The 20,431-nt window shown below is 42.0% G+C and overlaps 1 protein-coding gene across 4 annotated transcripts in view; it reads right to left on the bottom strand.

The window, feature by feature from the left end:
* The window catches only part of LRRC34 (leucine rich repeat containing 34), a 38,946-nt gene that overhangs the window by 3,934 nt on the left and 14,581 nt on the right, over positions 1-20,431 (bottom strand). For 2 of the 4 annotated variants that reach the window (XM_060171931.1, XM_060171930.1), the window contains 4 exons: positions 15,954-16,049; positions 9,378-9,532; positions 6,886-7,041; positions 5,650-5,776 (listed from right to left, as the gene is read on the bottom strand). In XM_060171931.1, coding sequence (XP_060027914.1) covers positions 5,650-5,776; positions 6,886-7,041; positions 9,378-9,532; positions 15,954-16,049 — 534 coding nt within the window. The remainder of the gene's footprint in view (positions 1-5,649; positions 5,777-6,885; positions 7,042-9,377; positions 9,533-15,953; positions 16,050-20,431) is intronic. The other 2 variants (XM_060171932.1, XM_007522962.3) reach the window with 2 other exon arrangements.

The following is a 20,431-nucleotide window of genomic DNA, read 5'->3' on the forward strand; positions in this document are numbered from 1 at the left end:
AAAAGTACTGATAAAGGGAACTCATAATATATAAAATGGTTAAAACAAGAAAAACTGCTTGGTACTGGAACATGAACAGACACACTGACCAGTGGAATAGAATTGAGAGCCCAGAAGTGAGCCCCCACACCTACGGACATCTAATCTTTGACAAAGGTGCCCAGACTATTACATGGGGAAAGCAGAGTCTCTTCAACAAATGGTGTTGGAAACAATGGGTTGAAACATGCAGAAGAATGATACTGAATCACTGTATTTCACCAAATACAAAAGTAAATTCCAAGTGGATCAAGGACTTGGATGTTAGACCACAAACTATCAAATACTTAGAGGAAAATATTGGCAGAACTCTTTTCCACATAAATTTTAAAGACATTTTGAATGAAACGAATCCAATTACAAAGAAGACTAAGGCTAGTATAAACCTATGGGATTACATCAAATTAAAAAGCTTCTTCACAGCAAAAGAAACCACTACCCAAACCAAGAGACCCCTCACCGAATGGGAGAAGATCTTTACATGCCATCCATCAGACAAGAGTTTAATAACCAACATATTTAAAGAGCTTGCCAAACTCAACAAGAGAACTCTCCGAAGGCTAGAAATGGACCTACCCTATGACCCTGCAGTTCCTCTCCTGGAGATATATGCTAAGGAACCCAACATATCCATCCCAAAATATCTGTGTACACATATATTCTTAGCAGCACAATTTGTAATAGCCAAAACCTGGAAGCATCCCAGGTGTCCAACCACAGATGAGTGGCTGAGCAAGTTGTGGTATATATACACAATGGAATACTACTCAGCTGTAAAAAATGGTGACTTCACCATTTTTAGCAGATCTTGGATGGACCTTGAAAAAATCATGTTGAGTGAAATAAGTCAGAAACGGAAGAATATGGGATGATCTCACTCTCAGGCAGAAGTTGAAAAACAAGATCAGAAAAGGAAACACAAGTAGAACCTGAACTGGAATTGGCGTATTGCACCCAAGTAAAAGATTCTGGGGTGGGTGGGTGGGGAGAATACAGGTCCATGAAGGATGATAAATGACATAGTGGGGGTTGTATTGTTAAATGGGAAACTGGGAAATGTTATGCATGTACAAACTATTGTATTTACTGTTGAATGTAAAACATTAATTCCCCAATAAAGAAATAAATTAAAAAAAAAAAAAAAGCTTCACAGCAAAAGAAACCACTACCCAAACCAAGAGACCCCTCACCGAATGGGAGAAGATCTTTACATGCCATCCATCAGACAAGAGTAAGAGCTTGGCTTTCTCTCCTCTCCTCTCCCGGATCAACAAGGAATACCAAAGGAGACCACCCGGACCGAAACAAGACAGGACTAGAATGACCACAGAAACCCAGTAAATCACCCGTGAGTACAAACACGCGTGGCTGGTGACAGAGAGGAGAGAGGGGCCTAAGGAGAGATTAAGTGACTGCTAACAGTTCGACAGTTTGTCAGTGGAGACACCACCTCCAGTCTGCTCCACCAACAAGGGGACAGCTGAAGGGAGGAAAGGACTCCCCAGAGACTCACCAAGTACAACTCTGAGTCTCCATTGCTACTACCCTCAGAATCTGGAGCAGCAACAGGGAGGGACACCAGGGCACAGAGATCTAACCGGGAAACTCAGGAGAAGACCTATACCTCGGTGGCATAGCTGAAGGGCTGTGAAAGTCTCTTTGCATAACCACTGGATTATCTCTGCCACACCCTGCTTTATCTCTTGGTCAGGAGTCATTGATTAAGCCAAGAAGCCTATTGATAGTTTAAAAGCCCTCAGGCTACCATAGCCTACAGGGGAAAAAAAAAAAGGCTTTTACACCACTGAACTCCAACTCAGGGATTGAAAAACCTCTTAACTTATATAAAATGGTTAAAACAATAAGAAAAAATAATGGAGACTCGAACCAGGACAAGAGTCCAGCTAAAAGTCCTCCAGAGGGCAAAGCACAAAACAACGAGTTCAACATCCAAACATTAGCTAAGGAAATAATAACAGGAGTGAGTAAAGAATTTGAAAAAATTGTAATCAGAACTGCAGGAACAACAAATGAGAATATGGAAGAAAATTCTAATAATCTCATGGTTATTAGAGAGCTGAAAGCTGAAATTGCTGAGCTAAGAAGGCAACTAGCTGAACAAGCTAAAACAGTATCAGAGCAGGGCAACAAAATAGATGAACTCCAGAAAGCAGTAGAGGGCAGAGAGAATAGAATCAATGAGGCTGAAGACAGAATTAGCAAGATTGAGGATGAATTAGAGACAACTAAAGAAGAAGTAAGAATTCTCAAAAAGAGATTAAGAGATGCTGAAAACAACAACAGAGTCCTATGGGATGACTTCAAAAGAAACAATATACGCATTATTGGCTTACCAGAGGAAGAAAGAAAAGGGGAGGAAGAAAGCATTCTCCAGGCCATAATAGCTGAAAATTTCTCTAGTCTAGACAACACCAAAGACATAAAGATTCAAGAAGCCCAGAGGGTCCCAAACAGAATTAACCCAGACCTAAAGACACCAAGACATGTCATACTTAGATTGGAAAGGAATAAGGATAAAGAAAGGATCCTCAAGGCTGCAAGAGAAAAACAAAGAGTCACCTACAAAGGAAAACCCATAAGATTAGCAGCAGACTTCTCCATACAAACACTACAGGCCAGAAGAGAATGGCAAGATATCTATCGAGTGCTCAATGAGAAAGGCTTTCAGCCAAGAATACTATATCCTGCTAGACTGTCATTCAGACTAGATGGAAGCATCAAAACCTTCTCAGACAAGCAACAGTTGAAGGAAGCAACCATCACCAAGCCTGCCTTGAAAGAAGTTCTGAAAGGTTTCCTATAAACAACCAGACCACCACAAATAGAACATATATCAAAACACTCTAAAACTCTACAAGAATGGCGTTAAAATATCTTCAATCTTTGATATCAATAAATGTCAATGGCCTGAATTCACCTATTAAAAGACACAGAGTAGGAAGATGGATCAGAAAACACAACCCAACAATATGTTGTCTACAGGAAACTCACCTAACGCAACAAGACAAACACAGACTTAAAGTGAAAGGATGGAAAACTATCATTCAAGCCAATGGCCCACAAAAAAGGGCAGGAACAGCTATTCTCATATCTGACATGATAGACTTGAAAATAGATAAGATTAAAAAAGATAGGAATGGACACTACTTAATGCTCAGAGGATCAGTCAATCAAGAGGACTTAACAATTATTAATATCTATGCACCCAATGAGAAGCCATCTAAATACATCAAACTTCTACTGAAAGAGCTACAGCAATATATTAACAGTAACACAATCATAGTAGGGGACTTCAACACCCCACTATCTCAACTTGACAGATTATCCAGGAAGAAAATCAGTAAAGACATAAGGGAGCTAAATGAAGAGATAGATAACCTAGAACTATTGGACATTTTCAGAGTCATTCAGAGCAAGTTGTGGTATATATACACAATGGAATACTACTCAGCTGTAAAAAATGGTGACTTCACCGTTTTCAGTCGATCTTGGATGGACCTTGAAAAAATCATGTTGAGTGAAATAAGTCAGAAACAGAAGGATGAATATGGGATGATCTCACTCTCAGGCCGAAGTTGAAAAACAAGATTAGAAAAGAAAACACAAGTCGAACCTGAAATGGAATTGGAGTATTACACCAAAGCAAAAGACTCTGGGGTGGGTGGGTGGGTGGGGAGAATACAGGTCCATGAAAAATGATGAATGAAATAGTGGGGGTTTTATTGCTAAATGGGAATCTGGGGAATGTTATGCATGTAAAAAAAAAAAAAAGAAGTAGAAACGCAAAGCAGAAATTGACTGAGTTTGGAGTATGGCACCAAAGTAAGAAAGCAGAAGTATACTAGAGTTTGCAGTGAGTACCTCCCTAATACTTCCTCTCCACTTTTCCAAGCTTTGGGTCCATGATTGCTCAACAATTTGTTTGGCTTTGTATGTTAACTCTCTTTTCAGTCACCAGGTTCCAGGTATCATCAGGATGCCGGCCAGACTTCCCTGGATTGAAGACACCACCAATGTGTCCTGGAGCTCAGCTTCCCCAGAGACCCATCCTACTAGGGAAAGAGAGAGGCAGACTGGGAGTATGGACCGACCAGTCAACGCCCATGTTCAGCGAGGAAGCAATTACAGAAGCCAGACCTTCTACCTTCTGCAACCCTCAATGACCCTGGGTCCATGCTCCCAGAGGGATAGAGAATGGGAAAGCTATTGGGGGAGGGGGTGGGATATGGAGATTGGGCGGTGGGAATTGTCTGGAGTTGTACCCCTCCTACCCTATGGTTTTGTTAATTAATCCTTTCTTAAATAAAAAAAAAAAAAAGAGTAAGAGCTTGCCAAACTCAACAAGAAGACAACAAATAACCCCATCCAAAAATGGGGGGAGGACATGGACAGAATATTCACCACAGAAGAGATCCAAAAGGCTGAGAAACACATGAAAAAATGCTCCAAGTCTCTGATTGTCAGAGAAATGCAAATCAAGACAACAATGAGATACCACTTCACTCCTGTGAGAATGTCATACATCAGAAAAGGTAACAGCAGCAGCAAATGCTGGAGAGGGTGTGGGGTCAAAGGAACCCTCCTACACTGCTGGTGGGAATGTCAGTTGGTCCAACCTCTGTGGAGAACAGTCTGGAGAACTCTCAGAAGGCTAGAAATGGACCTACCCTATGACCCTGCAATTCCTCTCCTGGGGATATATCCTAAGAACCCAAAACACCCATCCAAAAAGATCTGTGTACACATATGTTCTTGGCAGCACAATTTGTAATAGCCAAAACCTGGAAGCAACCCAGGTGTCCAACCACAGATGAGTGGCTGAGCAAGTTGTGGTATATATACACAATGGAATACTACTCAGCTGTAAAAAATGATGACTTCACCATTTTCAGCAGGTCTTGGATGGACCTTGAAAAAATGATGTTGAGTGAAATAAGTCAGAAACAGAAGGATGAATATGGGATGATCTCACTCTCAGACCGAAGTTGAAAAACAAGATCAGAAAAGGAAACACAAGTAGAACCTGAACTGGAATTGGCATATTGCACCAAAGTAAAAGACTCTGGTGGGGAGAATACAGGTCTATGAAAGGTGATAAATGACATAGTGTGGGTTGTATTGTTAAATGGGAAAGTGGGGAATGTTATGCATGTACAAACTATTGTATTTACTGTTGAATGTAAAACATTAATTCCCCAATAAAAAATAAATTAAAAAAGAAAGAAAAACAAGATCAAAAGGGAAAACACCAAGCATAAGTTGGACTGGAGTTGGCATATTGCACCAAAGTAAAAGACTGGTGGGTGCGGGTAGGAGCTTTTAGGTCCTAATGGTATAGAAGGATCTAGGTTAGAGTGTTTTGCAGAAAACTAAGAAATTTTATATATGTACCAAAGAACTATTGTAAACCATCAATTTCTCCCCCCAAATAAATATTTATGAGATACAGAGGAGGAGAGAAAGAACCATAGCATCATTTTGGCACATGAGGATTAAAAAATTGTAATTATCCCTAAGGTACCTGTAAGTAATTTCTGTTGTTATGGAAAAGGTGCAGGGAAAATCCTCAGTGAAGAAGACCATACTCACCACACAGGTAGCTTCATCAAATTTGTTTCCCCAAATATAGATGTTAGAGAGGACGAGGTTTTCCTGCATTGCTTGGGAAAGGTCCACTAGTCCTTTTCCCCTGATATTGTTGCTGACAACTGATAACCTATGGAGACACAAAAAGCCACAACCCTGGAGAGCAGAAGCTTCACCTACAGCAAACAGATAAATTATTAACAACACTCAATACATGTATTCTTGTAGAGATCCAGCCTCATTCTTTACTCTATTTTTGTTCACTGTAGCAGTCAGTGAAAACACTAGCTATGTAATTCCTAAAATTCCAGGAAATTATTTGTGTAACTGGATGTTTCATATGCCAAGTAGAGCAAAGAGCTACTGACATTCTGGAAATTCCCAGTCTTTTTCATATTACTGAGTAAACATTTAAGGGTGAGCTACAAATATTATTTTCTTCTTTTTTTTTTTTTAGGTTTTGAACACATTGAATGATACTGATTTCTGTTAGAATTCAGAAAATAAAGCATTAAGAATTTGCTCAGTAAGTAGTTATAACAAGAATCTATTTTTTTTACTATAATTTTTAAAAGAACATTACTTTCAAAAAACACATTGAAATGTTTATGGTTACATATCAGCTTGGAAAAAGAGTTTCCATATTACATCATGAATATTAAGAATGAATAAGTTTAGATGGGGCCAGATAGTGATGCACTTGGTTGAATACACATCTTGCAGTGTGCAAGGACTTGGGTTCAAGTCCCTGGTCCACACCTATAGGGGAAGACTGCTGAGGATCTCTCTCTCTCTCTTCCTCTTTTTCCCCCTCTCCATTTCAATCTGTCTCTATCCAATAAATAAATAAATTTTTTAAAAATAACAGGTTTGAGGGAGTCGGGCTGTAGTGCAGCGGGCTAAGCGCAGGTGGCGCAAAGCACAAGGACTGGCATAAGGATCCTGGTTTGAACCCCGGCTCCCCACCTGCAGGGGAGTCACTTCACAGGTGGTGAAGCAGGTCTGCAGGTGTCTATCTTTCTCTCCTCCTCTCTGTCATCCCCTCCTCTCTCCATTTCTCTCTCCTATCCAACAACGACAACAACAATAATAACTACAACAATAAAACAACAAGGGCAACAAAAGGGAATAAATAAATAAAATAAATATAAAAAAATTTTTAAAAATAACAGGTTTGAGTAACTACCCTATAGTTTCAAATTTATCTGTTATTTTGAATAGATATAAAACCATACTAACGCCTTGAGACTCCTGTTATGGGAGGCAAGAGTTTTACTGAGATAGTTTGCTCCTGCATTTTCTATTCTGTTAAAAGAAAGATCTATGACTTCCAGGGTAGTATTGGTCTTTAGCACATCAGCCAAGAACACCATTGCATCTTGAGTTATTCTATTGCTGGGAAAGGAAAAAAAAAAATGTTATGTTTGGAAATATTCAGTGCTGTTCTTTTTAGTCAGAAAAACAATGTTTGAAAGTTGTTAACACCAAACTATACTTTTTAAAATAAGTATTTATTTATTTTCTCTTGTGTTGCCCTTGTTTTTTATTGTTGTTGCAGTTATTATTGTTGTTATTGACGTCATTGTTGTTGGATAGGACAGAGAAATGGAGAGAAGAGGGGAAGACAGAGGGGGAGAGAAAGATAGACACCTGCAGATCTGCTTCATCGCCTGTGAAGTGACTCTCCTGCAGGTGGGGAGCAGGGGGCTTGAACTGGGATCCTTGTGCTGGTCCTTGCATGTGAGCTTTGCAGCACGTGAGCTTAACCCTTTGCACTACTGCCCGACTTCCCAAAACTATACTTAAAAAAAAAATATTTATGGGAGTCGGGCTGTAGCGCAGCGGGTTAAGTGCAGGTGGCGCAAAGCACAAGGACCGGCATAAGGATCCCGGTTCGAACCCTGGCTCCCCACCTGCAGGGGAGTCGCTTCACAAGCAGTGAAGTAGGTCTGCAGGTGTCTATCTTTCTCTCCTCCTCTCTGTCTTCCCCTCCTCTCTCTATTTCTCTCTGTACTATCCAACAACGACAACAACAATAATAACTACAACAATAAAACAACAAGGGCAACAAAAGGGAATAAATAAATATTAAAAAAATATTTATTTATTTAAAAAATTAATTATGGTCTTTATTTGATAGAGACAGCCAGAAATCAAGAGGGGCTGGGGGGGGTGAGATAGAAGGGGAGACAGAGGGTCACCTGCAGCCCTGCTTCACCACTCATGAAGCTTCCCCCCTACAGGTGGGGACGCTCGGGAAGAAGCACCCTCAGGCTATCCCAGCATCGAAGTCTCGGAGCCGTAAAGCAATTCCAAGTGGGGACCAGACTTGAACCTGGGTCTTTGTGCACTGTAACATGTGTGCTCAACCAGGTGTGCCACCACCTGGCCCTATTTATTTATTTATTAGAAAGGTTGGAGGAGAGAAAGAACCAGACATCACTGTGGTACATGTGCTGCCAGGGATTGAACTCAGGACCTCATGCTTGAGAGTCCAATGCTTTATCCATTGCGTCACCTCCTGAATCACTATACTTTCTATTTAAGTATCAACTTTAGTCACTCAATTTCAAAAAGTTAATGCTAATAATTTGCTTAAAATATTGCTTCTAAATGGTCAGGAAGGTGGCTCAGCAGGCAGAGCACAGGACTTGCATACCTAAGGCCCTGGGTTCCATCACTGGGAACCACATGTGCTAGAGTGGAACAGAGCCCATTAAAAAATCCTAACAGGACAGAGGACCTAGTGGAGGTTGTATTGTTATATGGAAAACTGGGAAATGTTATGCATGTACAAACTATTGTATTTACTGTTGACTGTAAAATATTAATTCCCCAATAAAGAAATTAAAAAAAAAAGTCCTAATGGGGCCAGCAAGATGGGAGAGTGTGTTGCTTGGCCACGTGCTCAGCCCAGATTTAAGCCTGGTGCTAGGTCTATCTCTCTTTTTGCTTCTCTGACTCACTCTTTCCATCTGAAAAAGTCAGCCCAAGAGCTTTGAAGCCCACAGACAACCAAATGAAATGGAATTTATTATTATTACTATTACTACTATTATTTAGCTTTAGCAAAGATGAGAATTTATTTAGCAGAGGCACAACTGTGGAACTGATGTTAAGAAATCAGAAACACTTGATTCAAAGCTACTCAAAATATGTGAGATTTTAGAGTTTCTGGTTTAATGTGTGGCCTTGGTTCACCCACGTTGTTCATATGTCTGTGTCCATGTTGTCTTCACTTTTCTGATGTCTTTTCTTCTATGACACGGAGCTGGGAAATGGAACCCACGTGTAGACAATTGTGCTGTAAACCATTAACCTCCAAATAAAATGAAAAAGAAATATGTGGAATACACATACATTTAATTGAGAAAAGGAAGGAGAGAAGCCCTCCTGTAAGAGTATGGACTTGAAGTATCGTACGTGGAGTGAACTGTTTAGCTAAAGGTATAGCCCATCATTGAGAAAGAAAGTATGGGCAGAAGATAGATCTGATATAAAAGAAATACTGCTTCCACTCTGTTTCACACAATCAGATTGCTCATACAAGTTGTCAAGAGACATCATATAGATGTAAAATAAATAAACACCAAGACTTAAAAGGAGTCAACAGTGACTTCAGTTTCTCATCTTTGTAAGTAATGTGCAGCAGAGCATCCTAGGTGCTACAAATATTCACACAAATTATTCCTGTGGTTTTTAGATGACCAGCTGTGTCAACTGTCTCTTACCAGCTGACGTCAAGATAGCGAAGGCTACTGTTCAGGAACAAGGCATCACACAAGTATTTCATGCCATAGTTTGTAATCCCATGCTTACACACGTGGAGTTCAGCAAGGTGGTAGTTTTCCTTCAGCATGTTGCTGAGGTGAACTGTGGACTCTTCCTAAAAAATAGGCAAAATATATATTTTTTCCTAAATATCACTTTTTTTTGGGGGGGGGGGGCTAGATAGCATAATGCCTGAGGTTTTAAAATTCCTGCATCACCATAGACCAGAGCTGAGCAGTGCTCTGGTAAAGTGGAGAAGCAATTACAGAAGCCAGAATTTCCACCTTCTGCTCCCCATAAATATCTTTGGTCCATACTCCCAAAGGGATAAAGAATAGGGAAGCTTCGGGAGTCAGGCGGTAGCGCAGCGAGTTAAGTGCAGGTGGCGCAAAGCACAAGGACCAGCATAAGGATACTAGTTCGAGCCCCCTGCTCCCCACCTGCAGGGGAGGCACTTCACAGGTGGTGAAGCAGGTCTGTAGGTGTCTATCTTTCTCTCCCCCTCTCTATCTTCCTCTCCTCTCTCCATTTCTGTCTGTCTTATCCAACAATGACATCAATAATAACTACAACAATAAAACAACAAAGGCAACAAAAGGGAATAAATAAATATAAAAAAATTAGAAAAAAAGAATAGGGAAGCTTCCAATAGAGGGGATGGGATGTGGAACTCTGGTGGTGAGAACTGTAGGGAGTAGTACCCCTCTTATCCCACAATCTTTTCAGTCATTATTAAATCACTATTTAAAAAATAAAAGAGCACATCTCCCAGCCTCACAATATTGAGTTATGGCCACATGATAATAAAAAAAAAAACACAAAATAAAATAAATGTTGTGATGCAGTACACTGGTTGACCATAGGAAGTCGGGCACAGAATCAGCTGATGTCAACCGTGAGCACAGAGCATACAGTGATCTGTGCAAATGCACAGTGTACTGTGAGTGGATCTGGTCTGTGCAAATGTACAAAGCATTGTGGGTGGACCAAACAGACTTAAAAGCACAGCCAGCCAGAAGTCAGCTCTCTTTGGCTGCTGCATCTTCTGGTCAGACGCATCTTGGGTAAAACTTTGAGGTATCAGCCATGGCTACTTCCCCTGGGAACTGAACAGGTATGACTCAGCTAGCCAGTAAACTCTAAGACTCCCCTAGAGCCATGAGTAACCTATACCTCGGCTGATAATTGTTTATCTCATAGGACTGAATTTTTGATAAATACTCATGGACTTTATGGACCTAGAATATCCTTTTTTATTTTTTTTAATATTTATTCCCTTTTATTGCCCTTGTTTTTTCTTTTATTGTTGTAGTTACTGTTATTGTTGTTATTGATGTTGTTGTTGGATAGGACAGAGAAATGGAGAGAGATGGGGAAGACAGAGAGGGGGAGAGAAAAGTAGACACCTGCAGACCTGCTTCACCACCTGTGAAGCGACTCCCCTGCAGGTGGGGAGCCGGGGGCTCGAACTGGGATCCTTACGCTTTGCACCATGTGCACTTAACCCACTGAGCTATTGCCCGACTCCCGGACTTAGAGCATTCTTAACCCCTGATGATAACTGCTTATTTTGCAGTACCTAAAATAACGTCCCATGCCTTTTTACTGCCCTAATAAAACCTTGTTTCCTTTAAACCAACTCTCAGCCGTCCCTCAGCCAAATTCATTATATTTGGCAGCAGCCAAAGCCCCTTTTAATTTTTAGTTACATTAAATAAATAAATAAATACTAAAAATAAAATATTTTGTGGCAGTTTATGCTTCTTCCGAACATGTTGTTCTTTCAATAAGCACAGTTAAGACAACTCTCTTACAGTCTATATTCCTGTGGCCTGACTGAAGGAAGAGTGTTGACCTGTCAACACCCATGTCCAGTATAGAAGCAATTACAGAAGCCAGACCTCTGACTTTCTGTGCTCCATAGAGATCTTTGGTCCATATCCCCAGAGGGATGAAGAATAGGGAAGCTTCCAATGGAGGGGGTGGGGTATGGCACTCTGGTGGTGTGAATTGTATGAACTGTACCCCTCTTATCCCACAACCTTGTCAACCATTATTACAACACTACTACTAATAAATATAATAACAGAAGTTGAAAAATAAGAGAACACAAAGCAGAACTTGGACTGGAGTTGGTGTACTGCACCAAAGTAAAAGACTCTGGGGGTGGAGGGGTAGGTACAGGTCCTGGAACATGATGGCAGAGGAGGACCTAGAAGGGGTTAAATTATTATGTGGAAAACTGAGAAATGTTACACATGTACAAACTACTGTATTTTACTGTTGACTGTAAACCATTACCCACCCCACAAAGAAAAAAATTACCATCACCAGAGTTCTGTATGCCATTTCTTCCATTGGAAGCTTTCCTATTCTTTATCTCTCTGGGAGTATAGACCCAGGATCATTATGGGGTGCAGAAGGTGGAAGGTCTGGCTTCTGTAATTGCTACTGCACTATACAAGGGCATTGTCAGGTAAATCCATACTCCCAGCCTGTTTCTATCTTTCCCTAGTGGGGCAGGGCTCTGGAGAGGTGGAGTTCTAAGGTACATTGGTGAGGTCATCTGTCCAGTTAAGTCAGGTTGGCATCATGGTAGCATCTGCAACTTGGTGGCTGAAAAAGCATTAAGATATAAATCAGAACAAATTGTTTAATAATCAGGGACCTAAAGGTAAGACTATAGCAGATGAAATTTGGGGTCTCCATTCTGAAAAAGGCTAGTAGATCTATTGTAGGTTTATTCCAAGGAGCCCTTGACTTTACTAATTTTTTCTTGAGCCTGACAGCTAACATGCAGGTGGGCTAAAGGTATTGTCTGGGGAGATGGTGTCAGAGTTGGAAATAGGACTAAAAAGCTGCATCATGGAAAAGAATAGCTCTCCAGTTCGGAAAAAGTATATAAATATTGTTAACTGTAAATCCCATTGATTTGATCTGGGGTCCATATTCAGCATAGGAGCCCGTATAACCTCTGCATCCCTGTAGGTCTGAACTCACATTCTGTAGTCATAGCTAAGAACATTCTAGGCTGCACTCATTGCAGGACCCATCTTCCTCGAGTGGCAGAGTATGTTGACCCAACCTCCCTCTGGAGAATGGGGCACTCCCTACCATTGTTGACCCACATCAAGGGCAAGGTCCTATAGAAGCCTATAAGAGGGTCCACTATATTGTTCCTGATGGAGATGACCAATGACAGTGCAGAGAGGGATCTGTTAGAGGTCTAGGCCCATCATGTCTATGTGGGAATCCCAGGATTTCCTGACTTTGGCCCTGGATGATGGGTGGCTTGGTAGTGACCAAAAGAGTCATCATTGAAGTATGCCACTCTCTTGCCCTTATCCAGCTTTTGTAGTCCTTACTTTGTCTGGCAAGGTTAGCCTTAGAGTGACTGAGAGAAGTAAAATAGGAAGTAGGTTAGGAGAGTATCTAGGTCTAAGTCAAAACTATTTGATTAAGTACTTTTATGGTACTTAATTTAAAAAGTATCTTTTCAGATCTTTCTACTTGCTGCACTTAATGAGTCACTGCAAACTACTGAGCACATTTAAATTAAGTTGTATATTTTCCCTTAAGTTATGGATACATGTACACATGTGTTCTGTCTCATGGGCCCTCATCTATACCTAGGTTTTGTGGCTTTGTTAGGAAGTGCACCACTTGATATGGAATTGGGGAGCCCTATGAGCTAGGAACAGACTCACCAGAGTAATGGAGCTAAAGGGTTGACATTCCACACCTGGCATCTCTGGACACTGTCCAAAGTGAAATGTGGTTGCATTGCTTTGGTTGAGCTCAGAAGATGCAGTATCAATTGTTCTATTTTTTTTAAATATTTATTTTATTTATTCCCTTTTGTTGCCCTGTTTTATTGTTGTAGTTATTATTGTCGTAGTTGTTGGATAGGACAGAGTGAAATGGAGAGAGGTGGGGAAGACAGAGAGGGGGAGAGAAAGATAGACACCTGCAGACCTGCTTCACCGTTTGTGAAGCAACTCCCCTGCAGGTGGGGAGCTAGGGCTCGAACGGGGATCCTTATGCTGGTCCTTGTGCTTTGCACCACCTGCGCTTAACCTGCTGTGCTACAGCCTGACTACCAATTGTTTTATTTTTTTTAATGCTTTTCAGCCACCAAGTTGCAGAAGCTACCATGATACCGACCTCATTTCCCTGAGCAGATGACCTCACCAATAAGTTCTGGAACCCATCCTCCCCAGAGCATTACCCCACTAGGGAAAGGTAGAAACAGGCTGGGGGTATGGATTGACCTACATATGGATTAACGCCTACGTCCAGCAGAGAGACAATTGCAGAAGCCAGAACTCCCACCTTCTGCACTCCATAAAGATCTCTGGTCCATACTCTTAGAGGGATAAAGAGTAGGGAACTTTTTAACGGAGGGGATGGGATGTGGAACTCTGGTGGTGAGAATTACTTGGTGGTGTACTTATACTCTGATTGTGAGAATTACACTCTGGTGGTGAGAATTACCTTCTTATCCCATAATCTTGGCAATCATTACTAAATCACTAATAAAAATTATTAAAAAAAATGAAACAGTCATTCTAGAAGAAGAAAAAATAACTGGTCCCATCATGTAGTGAGTGTATAAACTCCAAACCACTGTTCTCTTAAGAGTCTAAGCTTTTCTATTCCTGTCATATTTCCTGGACTTTGCTGTTGATTTCCATGATCAACAGTGTTTTAGATGAAGTTCAGTGATATTTTCTGCTCTTGACATTTTTTATGATGCATTCATTAGCCCTGTGATGTGTCTGTTTCTTCTTTTATATCATCATAAATTTTACATTTTGCTTTTGCTTTCTGACCACAGAATTAAAAAAAAAATTATCTTTTTTATTTGTTTATTGGATAGAGATGCCAGAAATTGAGAGGGAAGGGGGTGATAGAGAGGGAGAAAGAGACGGAGACACCTGCAACACTGCTTACCAACTCGCAAAGCTTTGCTCCTGCAGGTGGGGACTGGGGACTTGAACCTGGGCCCTTGTGCATTGTAACATGTACACTCAACCAGGTGCGCCACCACCCGGCCCCTCACAGACTTTTTTAAAAAGATATTTTTACATAAAAGGGGAGAGAGAGGAAGAGGAGAGGGAAGGAGAGAGAGAAGGAGAGATGGACAGAGAGAGAAAGAGCGTCTATAGCACTGCAGCTCCCCTCTGCCCCCACCCCAGTGCAGTAGGAGCTGGGCTCGAACCTGGGTCAGGTGCATGACCAGCAGGCAAACTCCCAGGTGAGCTTGCTCTCATTTTCTTTTTTCCTCACAGGTTGACTCCCTGAGAATTTGAGCTTATGTAAACAACAAGATGATATGTTCACTGCTTAAATAAGCAATATCTAAGATCATCTGTAGTTATAAAAGCCTCATCAAAAACTGCAATTTCCCATTTTATTTTATTGTATTATCATCACTGGGGATTCACCTCTCCAGAATGACTTATTCAGAGAGTGAGAGAGAAGAGAGAGAGGAGGAGCAAAGAGGTAGAGAGAGACAGATAGAAACACAGACACACACACACACGCACGCACGCACGCACGCACGCACGCACGCACAGAGAGAGAGAGAGAGATATCAAAGCACCAAAACTTCCTTTACTGAAATGGGAGCTGGGCTTGAACACAAGTCATGCACATGTCAAAGTAACACCTTTCAGGTGAACTATTTTGTTGATTCAAGATTTTCCATTAAATGAAAGCTTTTATGTGTAGTTTAGAAGATATAACTGCAGTTCTCAAGGTAGGGGAGACAGCATAATGGTTACACAAAAAGATTCTCATGCTTGAGACTCTGAGGTCTCAGTCTCAGTACACTGTCCCACCGTAAGCCAGAGCTGAGCAGTGTTCTGGTGAAAACAAACAAACAAACAAATAAATAAAGGGGCCAGGCAGTGGCACATACATTAAGAGCACACACTACAGTGCACAAGGACCCGGGTCAAGTCCCTGCTCCCCAGCTGCAGGGGGAAAGGTTTACAAGCAGTGAAGCAGGGCTGCAGGTCACTGTCTCTTTCCCTCTCCCTCGCCTCAATTTCTATGTCTATCCAATAAATTTTAAAAAAAAGATAAAAAAAAAGAAAAACTATAGTTCTTAAAAAATATGACTCACTCATGGGAGTCGGGCGGTAGCGTAGCGGGTTATGCGCATGTGGCGCAAAGAACAAGGACCGGCCTAAGGGTCCCGGTTCAAACCCCCTGCTCCCCACCTGCAGGGGAGTTGTTTCACAGGCAGTGAAGTAGGTCTGCAGGTGTCTGTCTTTCTCTCCCCCTCTCTGTCTTCCCCTCCTCTCTCCATTTCTCTCTGTCCTATCCAATGATGACATCAATAACAACAACAATAATAACTACAATAAAAAGACAGCAAGAGCAACAAAAGGGAAAATAAATAAATAAAATAAAAAAATATGACTCACATGGCCATAAGCCTGGACAACCTCTGGTAGCACGTTATTTAGTTTGTGCTTTCATATTACAACAGGTGAAGCACACAGACTGTCATCATTCTGAGAACATACCTGTTCGCCATAGAGAACGGGTCGGTTTATGTTGATCCCCATAACTGTTTGATTCTGAGTGAGGACGGTAGCAAATGCTATCACACTCTGCATTCCCTGAAAACAGAAAAATAGCCACAAAGGGAGCTGACGCATACATCTGTTCCTCACCCTGAATAAATATTTCAAGATCGTCAATCAAATTGGGTCTTGAAAAAGTTTCAGCATCTCCTGCAAATCAATAAAGTGATAATGAAGTTGGAAAAGAGTGAAGTGTTAAAACGCCCTTCCTCTGCCTCCACAGCGCCGCCCATCCTGTCCACTCAAGAGAAGCACCATCTGGGATGGTGGACTCTGGGGCCCCGTCTGCCATCAACTGGCACCTCAGCCTCAGAGCACTTGGCTATCTTCCTCACAAATACAGGACAATTGGATTGCAGACTGTTAAAACAGTTTATGTGGAGTAAGGAAGTGGTGCCCCCAGTTGAGCACACAAATTACCATGTGCAAGGACTTGGCTTCAAGCCCCCGCTCCCCACCTGCAGGCGGCAAGTTTCACAAGCGGTGGAGCAAGGCTGCAGGTGTCTCTTTTCCCCTTCTCTAGCCTCCTTCCTCCTATTTCCTTCTCAATGTCTGCCTCTAGCCAATAAATAAATGCATCAAATATTTTGAAATATTATTTATTTATAAAGGGGATGTAGAGAGGGAACCTGAATATCACCCTGGCGTATGCAAAGTTGGGCATCAAACTCAGGGCTATTTGCTCTAGAGTCCAATGCTTCATCCACTGAGCCACATCCCTTCTGGGCCACTTTTCTTCTTCCTTTCCTTAACTTTATTTTAATGAGAGAAAGATACAGAGAGAGACAGAGACAGAGACTAGAGCACTGCTCAGTTCTGATTTATGGTGGTGCTGGGGATTGATCTGGAGATCTCAGAACCTCAGGCATGAAAGTCTGTTGCAGAACCATTATGCTGTCTCCCCAGCCTGAGGGCCAGTCTTTTTCTTCCTCTCTCTCTTTCTTTCTTTTTCAATTTTATTTATTTATTAATGAAAAAGATAGGAGTAGAGAGAGAGTCAGACATCACTCTGGTACATGTGCTGCCAGGGATTGAACTCAGGACCTCATGCTTGAGAGTCCAGTTCCTTAGCCACTGTACCACCTCCCAGGCCACCCGAGGGCCACTCTTTATTAATGTTTTCCCAACTAGAACTGTTTATAAAACATTTTTATTTCATTTTAATGAGAAAGATACAGAAATACACACAGAGAAAGACCAGAGCACTGCTCAACTCTAGCTGATGGCCATACTGGTGATTGTACCTGGGACCTCAGAGTCTCAGGCATGATAGTCATTTGCAGAACCATGATGCTCTCTCTTCAGTCCTCCCAACTAGAACTTAAGCTTTCTTTCCTTTTTTTTTTTAAATTTCTTTAATTAGTCATAAAGATAGAGAGAGAAAGAACCAGAAATCACTCTGGTACACGTGTTGCTGGAGATTGAACTCAGGACCTCACCACCCTTGAGAGTCCGGTGCTTTATCCACTGAGTCACCTCCTAAACCACAAGTTTTTTTTTTTTTTTTTTCTGGAGCATTGCTCAGCTCTGGTTTATGGTGGTGCAGGGGATTGAACCTGGCACTTTGGAGCCTGAGGCATGAGAGTCTTTTTGCATAGCCATTATGCTACCTACCTCCATCCTAATACTTAACTCTTCTAAGGGCAGAAGATACCCTTGTATCTTTAGAAGCTAGGGTTGTGACAGGTAAATGTAAACTATCACTGAATTGATGTTTTCCCAGAACGGTACCTTTTGGTTTTATTTTGATTTATTTTAATTTTATGTCATCCCCAGGGATGTACCACTCTTGAGGTACTTTTTTAGGTAGGGTAGAGGCAGACAGAGGGAGAGTGGGTAAGATACCCAAGTACTGAAGCTTCCTGCAGTAAAATGGGGACTAGGTTTGAACCTGAGTTGTGTGCATGACAAAGCAGTCAGCCTATCCAGATGAGCTATTTTGCCAATCCTACTGGCTGCCTTTTATTTTTTCTTCCCTCCAGGGTTACTGCTGGGGCTCGGTGCCTGCACTACAGATCCACTGCTCCTGGGGGCCATTTTTTTCCTTTTTTATTGGAGAGGACAGAAAGAAACTGAGAGGGGTTGGGGAGAGAAAGACACCTGCAGACCTGGTTCACCGCTTATGAAGCAAACCCCCTGCAGGTGGGGAGCTGGAGGTTCAAACTGAGATCCTTGCACAGATCCTTGGACTTAATACTATGTGCTCTTAACCGAGTGCACCACTTCTGGCACCAGCTTTTTTTTTAGTTACTAGGGTTGGCTGCATGATCTAGCCACTGTTCCTGGCAGCCATTTTCCCCCCTTTTTAAAAAAATTTATTTATTTGATAGCACAGAGAGAAGTGTAGAGGGGAGGGTGAGATGGAGAGGGAGAGGGAGAGGGAGAGAGAGAAATCTGCAGCACTTGCTTTACCATTCTTAAAGCTTCCCCCCAACCCCCACAGGTGGGGAGCAAGGCTTGAACCTTGGTCCTTGCACATGGTAACATGTGAGCTTAACCAGGTGTGCCACCACCCAGCCCAGTGGCTTTTTTTTTTTTTTTTTTGTCTCTAGGGTTATCACTGGGGCTTGGTGCCTGCACTACAAATGCACTGCTCCTAGAGCATGTTTTTCCCCTTTTGTTGCCCTTGTTGTTTATCATTGTTGCTATTATTATTGTTGCTGTTGCTGGACAGAATAGAGAGAAATCGATAGAGGACGGGAAGACAGAGAGGGGGAGAGAAAGATAAACGGGAGAGAAAGATAAACACTTGCAGACCTGCTTCACTGCCGGTGAAGCGACTTCCCTGCAGGTGGGGAGCCCGGGGCTTGAATCTGGGGCTTGAACCAGGATCCTTATGCCAGTCCATGCGCTTCGCGCCATGTGTGCTACCACCCCCACACCCACCGCAGTGGCTGTCTTTTTAAAGCCTCACAATCTATCATCCCCAAAGCCTCTGTCCATCTTATAGTTCACATGCCCCCGCCCCATGATCCTGTTTTTTTAAATTAATTATTTATTTTGGGTAAAGACAGAGAAACTGAGAAAGCAGAGGGAAATAGGGAGAGAGACACCTGCAGCCTTGTTTCACTGCTCACAAAGCACGGCCCCCTCCCCGTAGAAGGGGGTCTTGAGCCTGGGTCCTTGAGCACCATAATGTGCGCCACCTCCTGGCCTCTGCCCTGGCAATTCTGTATGATTCTGAGGCTGTGCTATAGCTAGCAGGCTTTAAGGTTTGACAGTATGATTGCAAAAACAAAGCCTGGAATTCTAAGATGGCCTAAAACATGGCTTTGTACCCGAGGGCAGATACAGTCTTACAGCAGCTGTCAGAGTTATTTTAGATTTTTATGCAACTCACTACGATATATATATATATATTTTTTTAAATAACAATTGTACATTATATTGGGTTGTTGGAAAAGTTCTGAAATATTTTTCTTAATTAAAATTTTTTTCCTTAATATTTATTTACTTACTTATTTTAACACCAGAGTACTGCTCAGCTCTGGCTTATGGTGGTGTAGGGGACTGAACCTGGGACCTTTTGGTGACTCAGGCATGAAAGTCTTTTGCATAACTGTTAAGCTATTTCCCCCACCCCAGCCCCCAACATATTTTTCTATGTTTTTCTCTGCAAATGTGTCATGACTTTTCCAGCATTCCAATACTAACGGAGTAGCATCAGTTTACAACTTAAATCAAGACAGTCTTTATATTAAAAAAACAAAACAAACAAAAAACTAAGTTACAGGGAACAGAGAGATAGCTCATCCTCTAGGGCATGGGCCTCACCATGCATGTGTGTGTGGTCCAGGGTTTGCACCTTAGTGGCGATGCTATGGTACCAGAGGAAGTTCATGGTGTGGTGTTCCTCTCTCTCATTTTTTCTCTCTCTCCCTCTCCCTCTCTCTTCCTTTCTCCCTCCTTCCCTCTCTCTTTCTCTCTGAATGAAATAACAGTAAGGAACACTAAAATAGCATATATGCAAGCCCTAGCTCAGGAAAAGTGTAGGAGAACCCAGATTCAACCCTTCAGTCCCTACCTGCAAAGTAAGAAGCTTCACGATCAGTGGAGCAGAGCTTCAGGTGTCTCTGCTTCACCCCTGCCCTCTCAACTTCTCTGTCTCTATCAAAGACTAAATAAAATAAAAAGAAAGACTATGTATAGAAGTTTGAGAATATTTTATAAGAGTGGGTATTCTGGGGAGTTGGGCGGTAGCTCAGTGGGTTAAGCGCATGTAGCGCAAAGCACAAGGACAGGGATGAGAATCCTGGTTCGAGCCCCTGGCTCCCCACCTGCAGGGGAACCGCTTCACAGGCCGTGAAGCTGGTGTGCAGATGTCTATCTTTCTCTCCCCCTCTCTGTCTTCCCCTCTTCCCTCCATTTCTCTCTGTCCTATCCAACAACAATAACATCAACAACAATAACTACCACAA

Source organism: Erinaceus europaeus, chromosome 14, assembly GCF_950295315.1.
Source record: "Erinaceus europaeus chromosome 14, mEriEur2.1, whole genome shotgun sequence".
In the NCBI taxonomy this organism is placed as follows: domain Eukaryota; kingdom Metazoa; phylum Chordata; class Mammalia; order Eulipotyphla; family Erinaceidae; genus Erinaceus; species Erinaceus europaeus.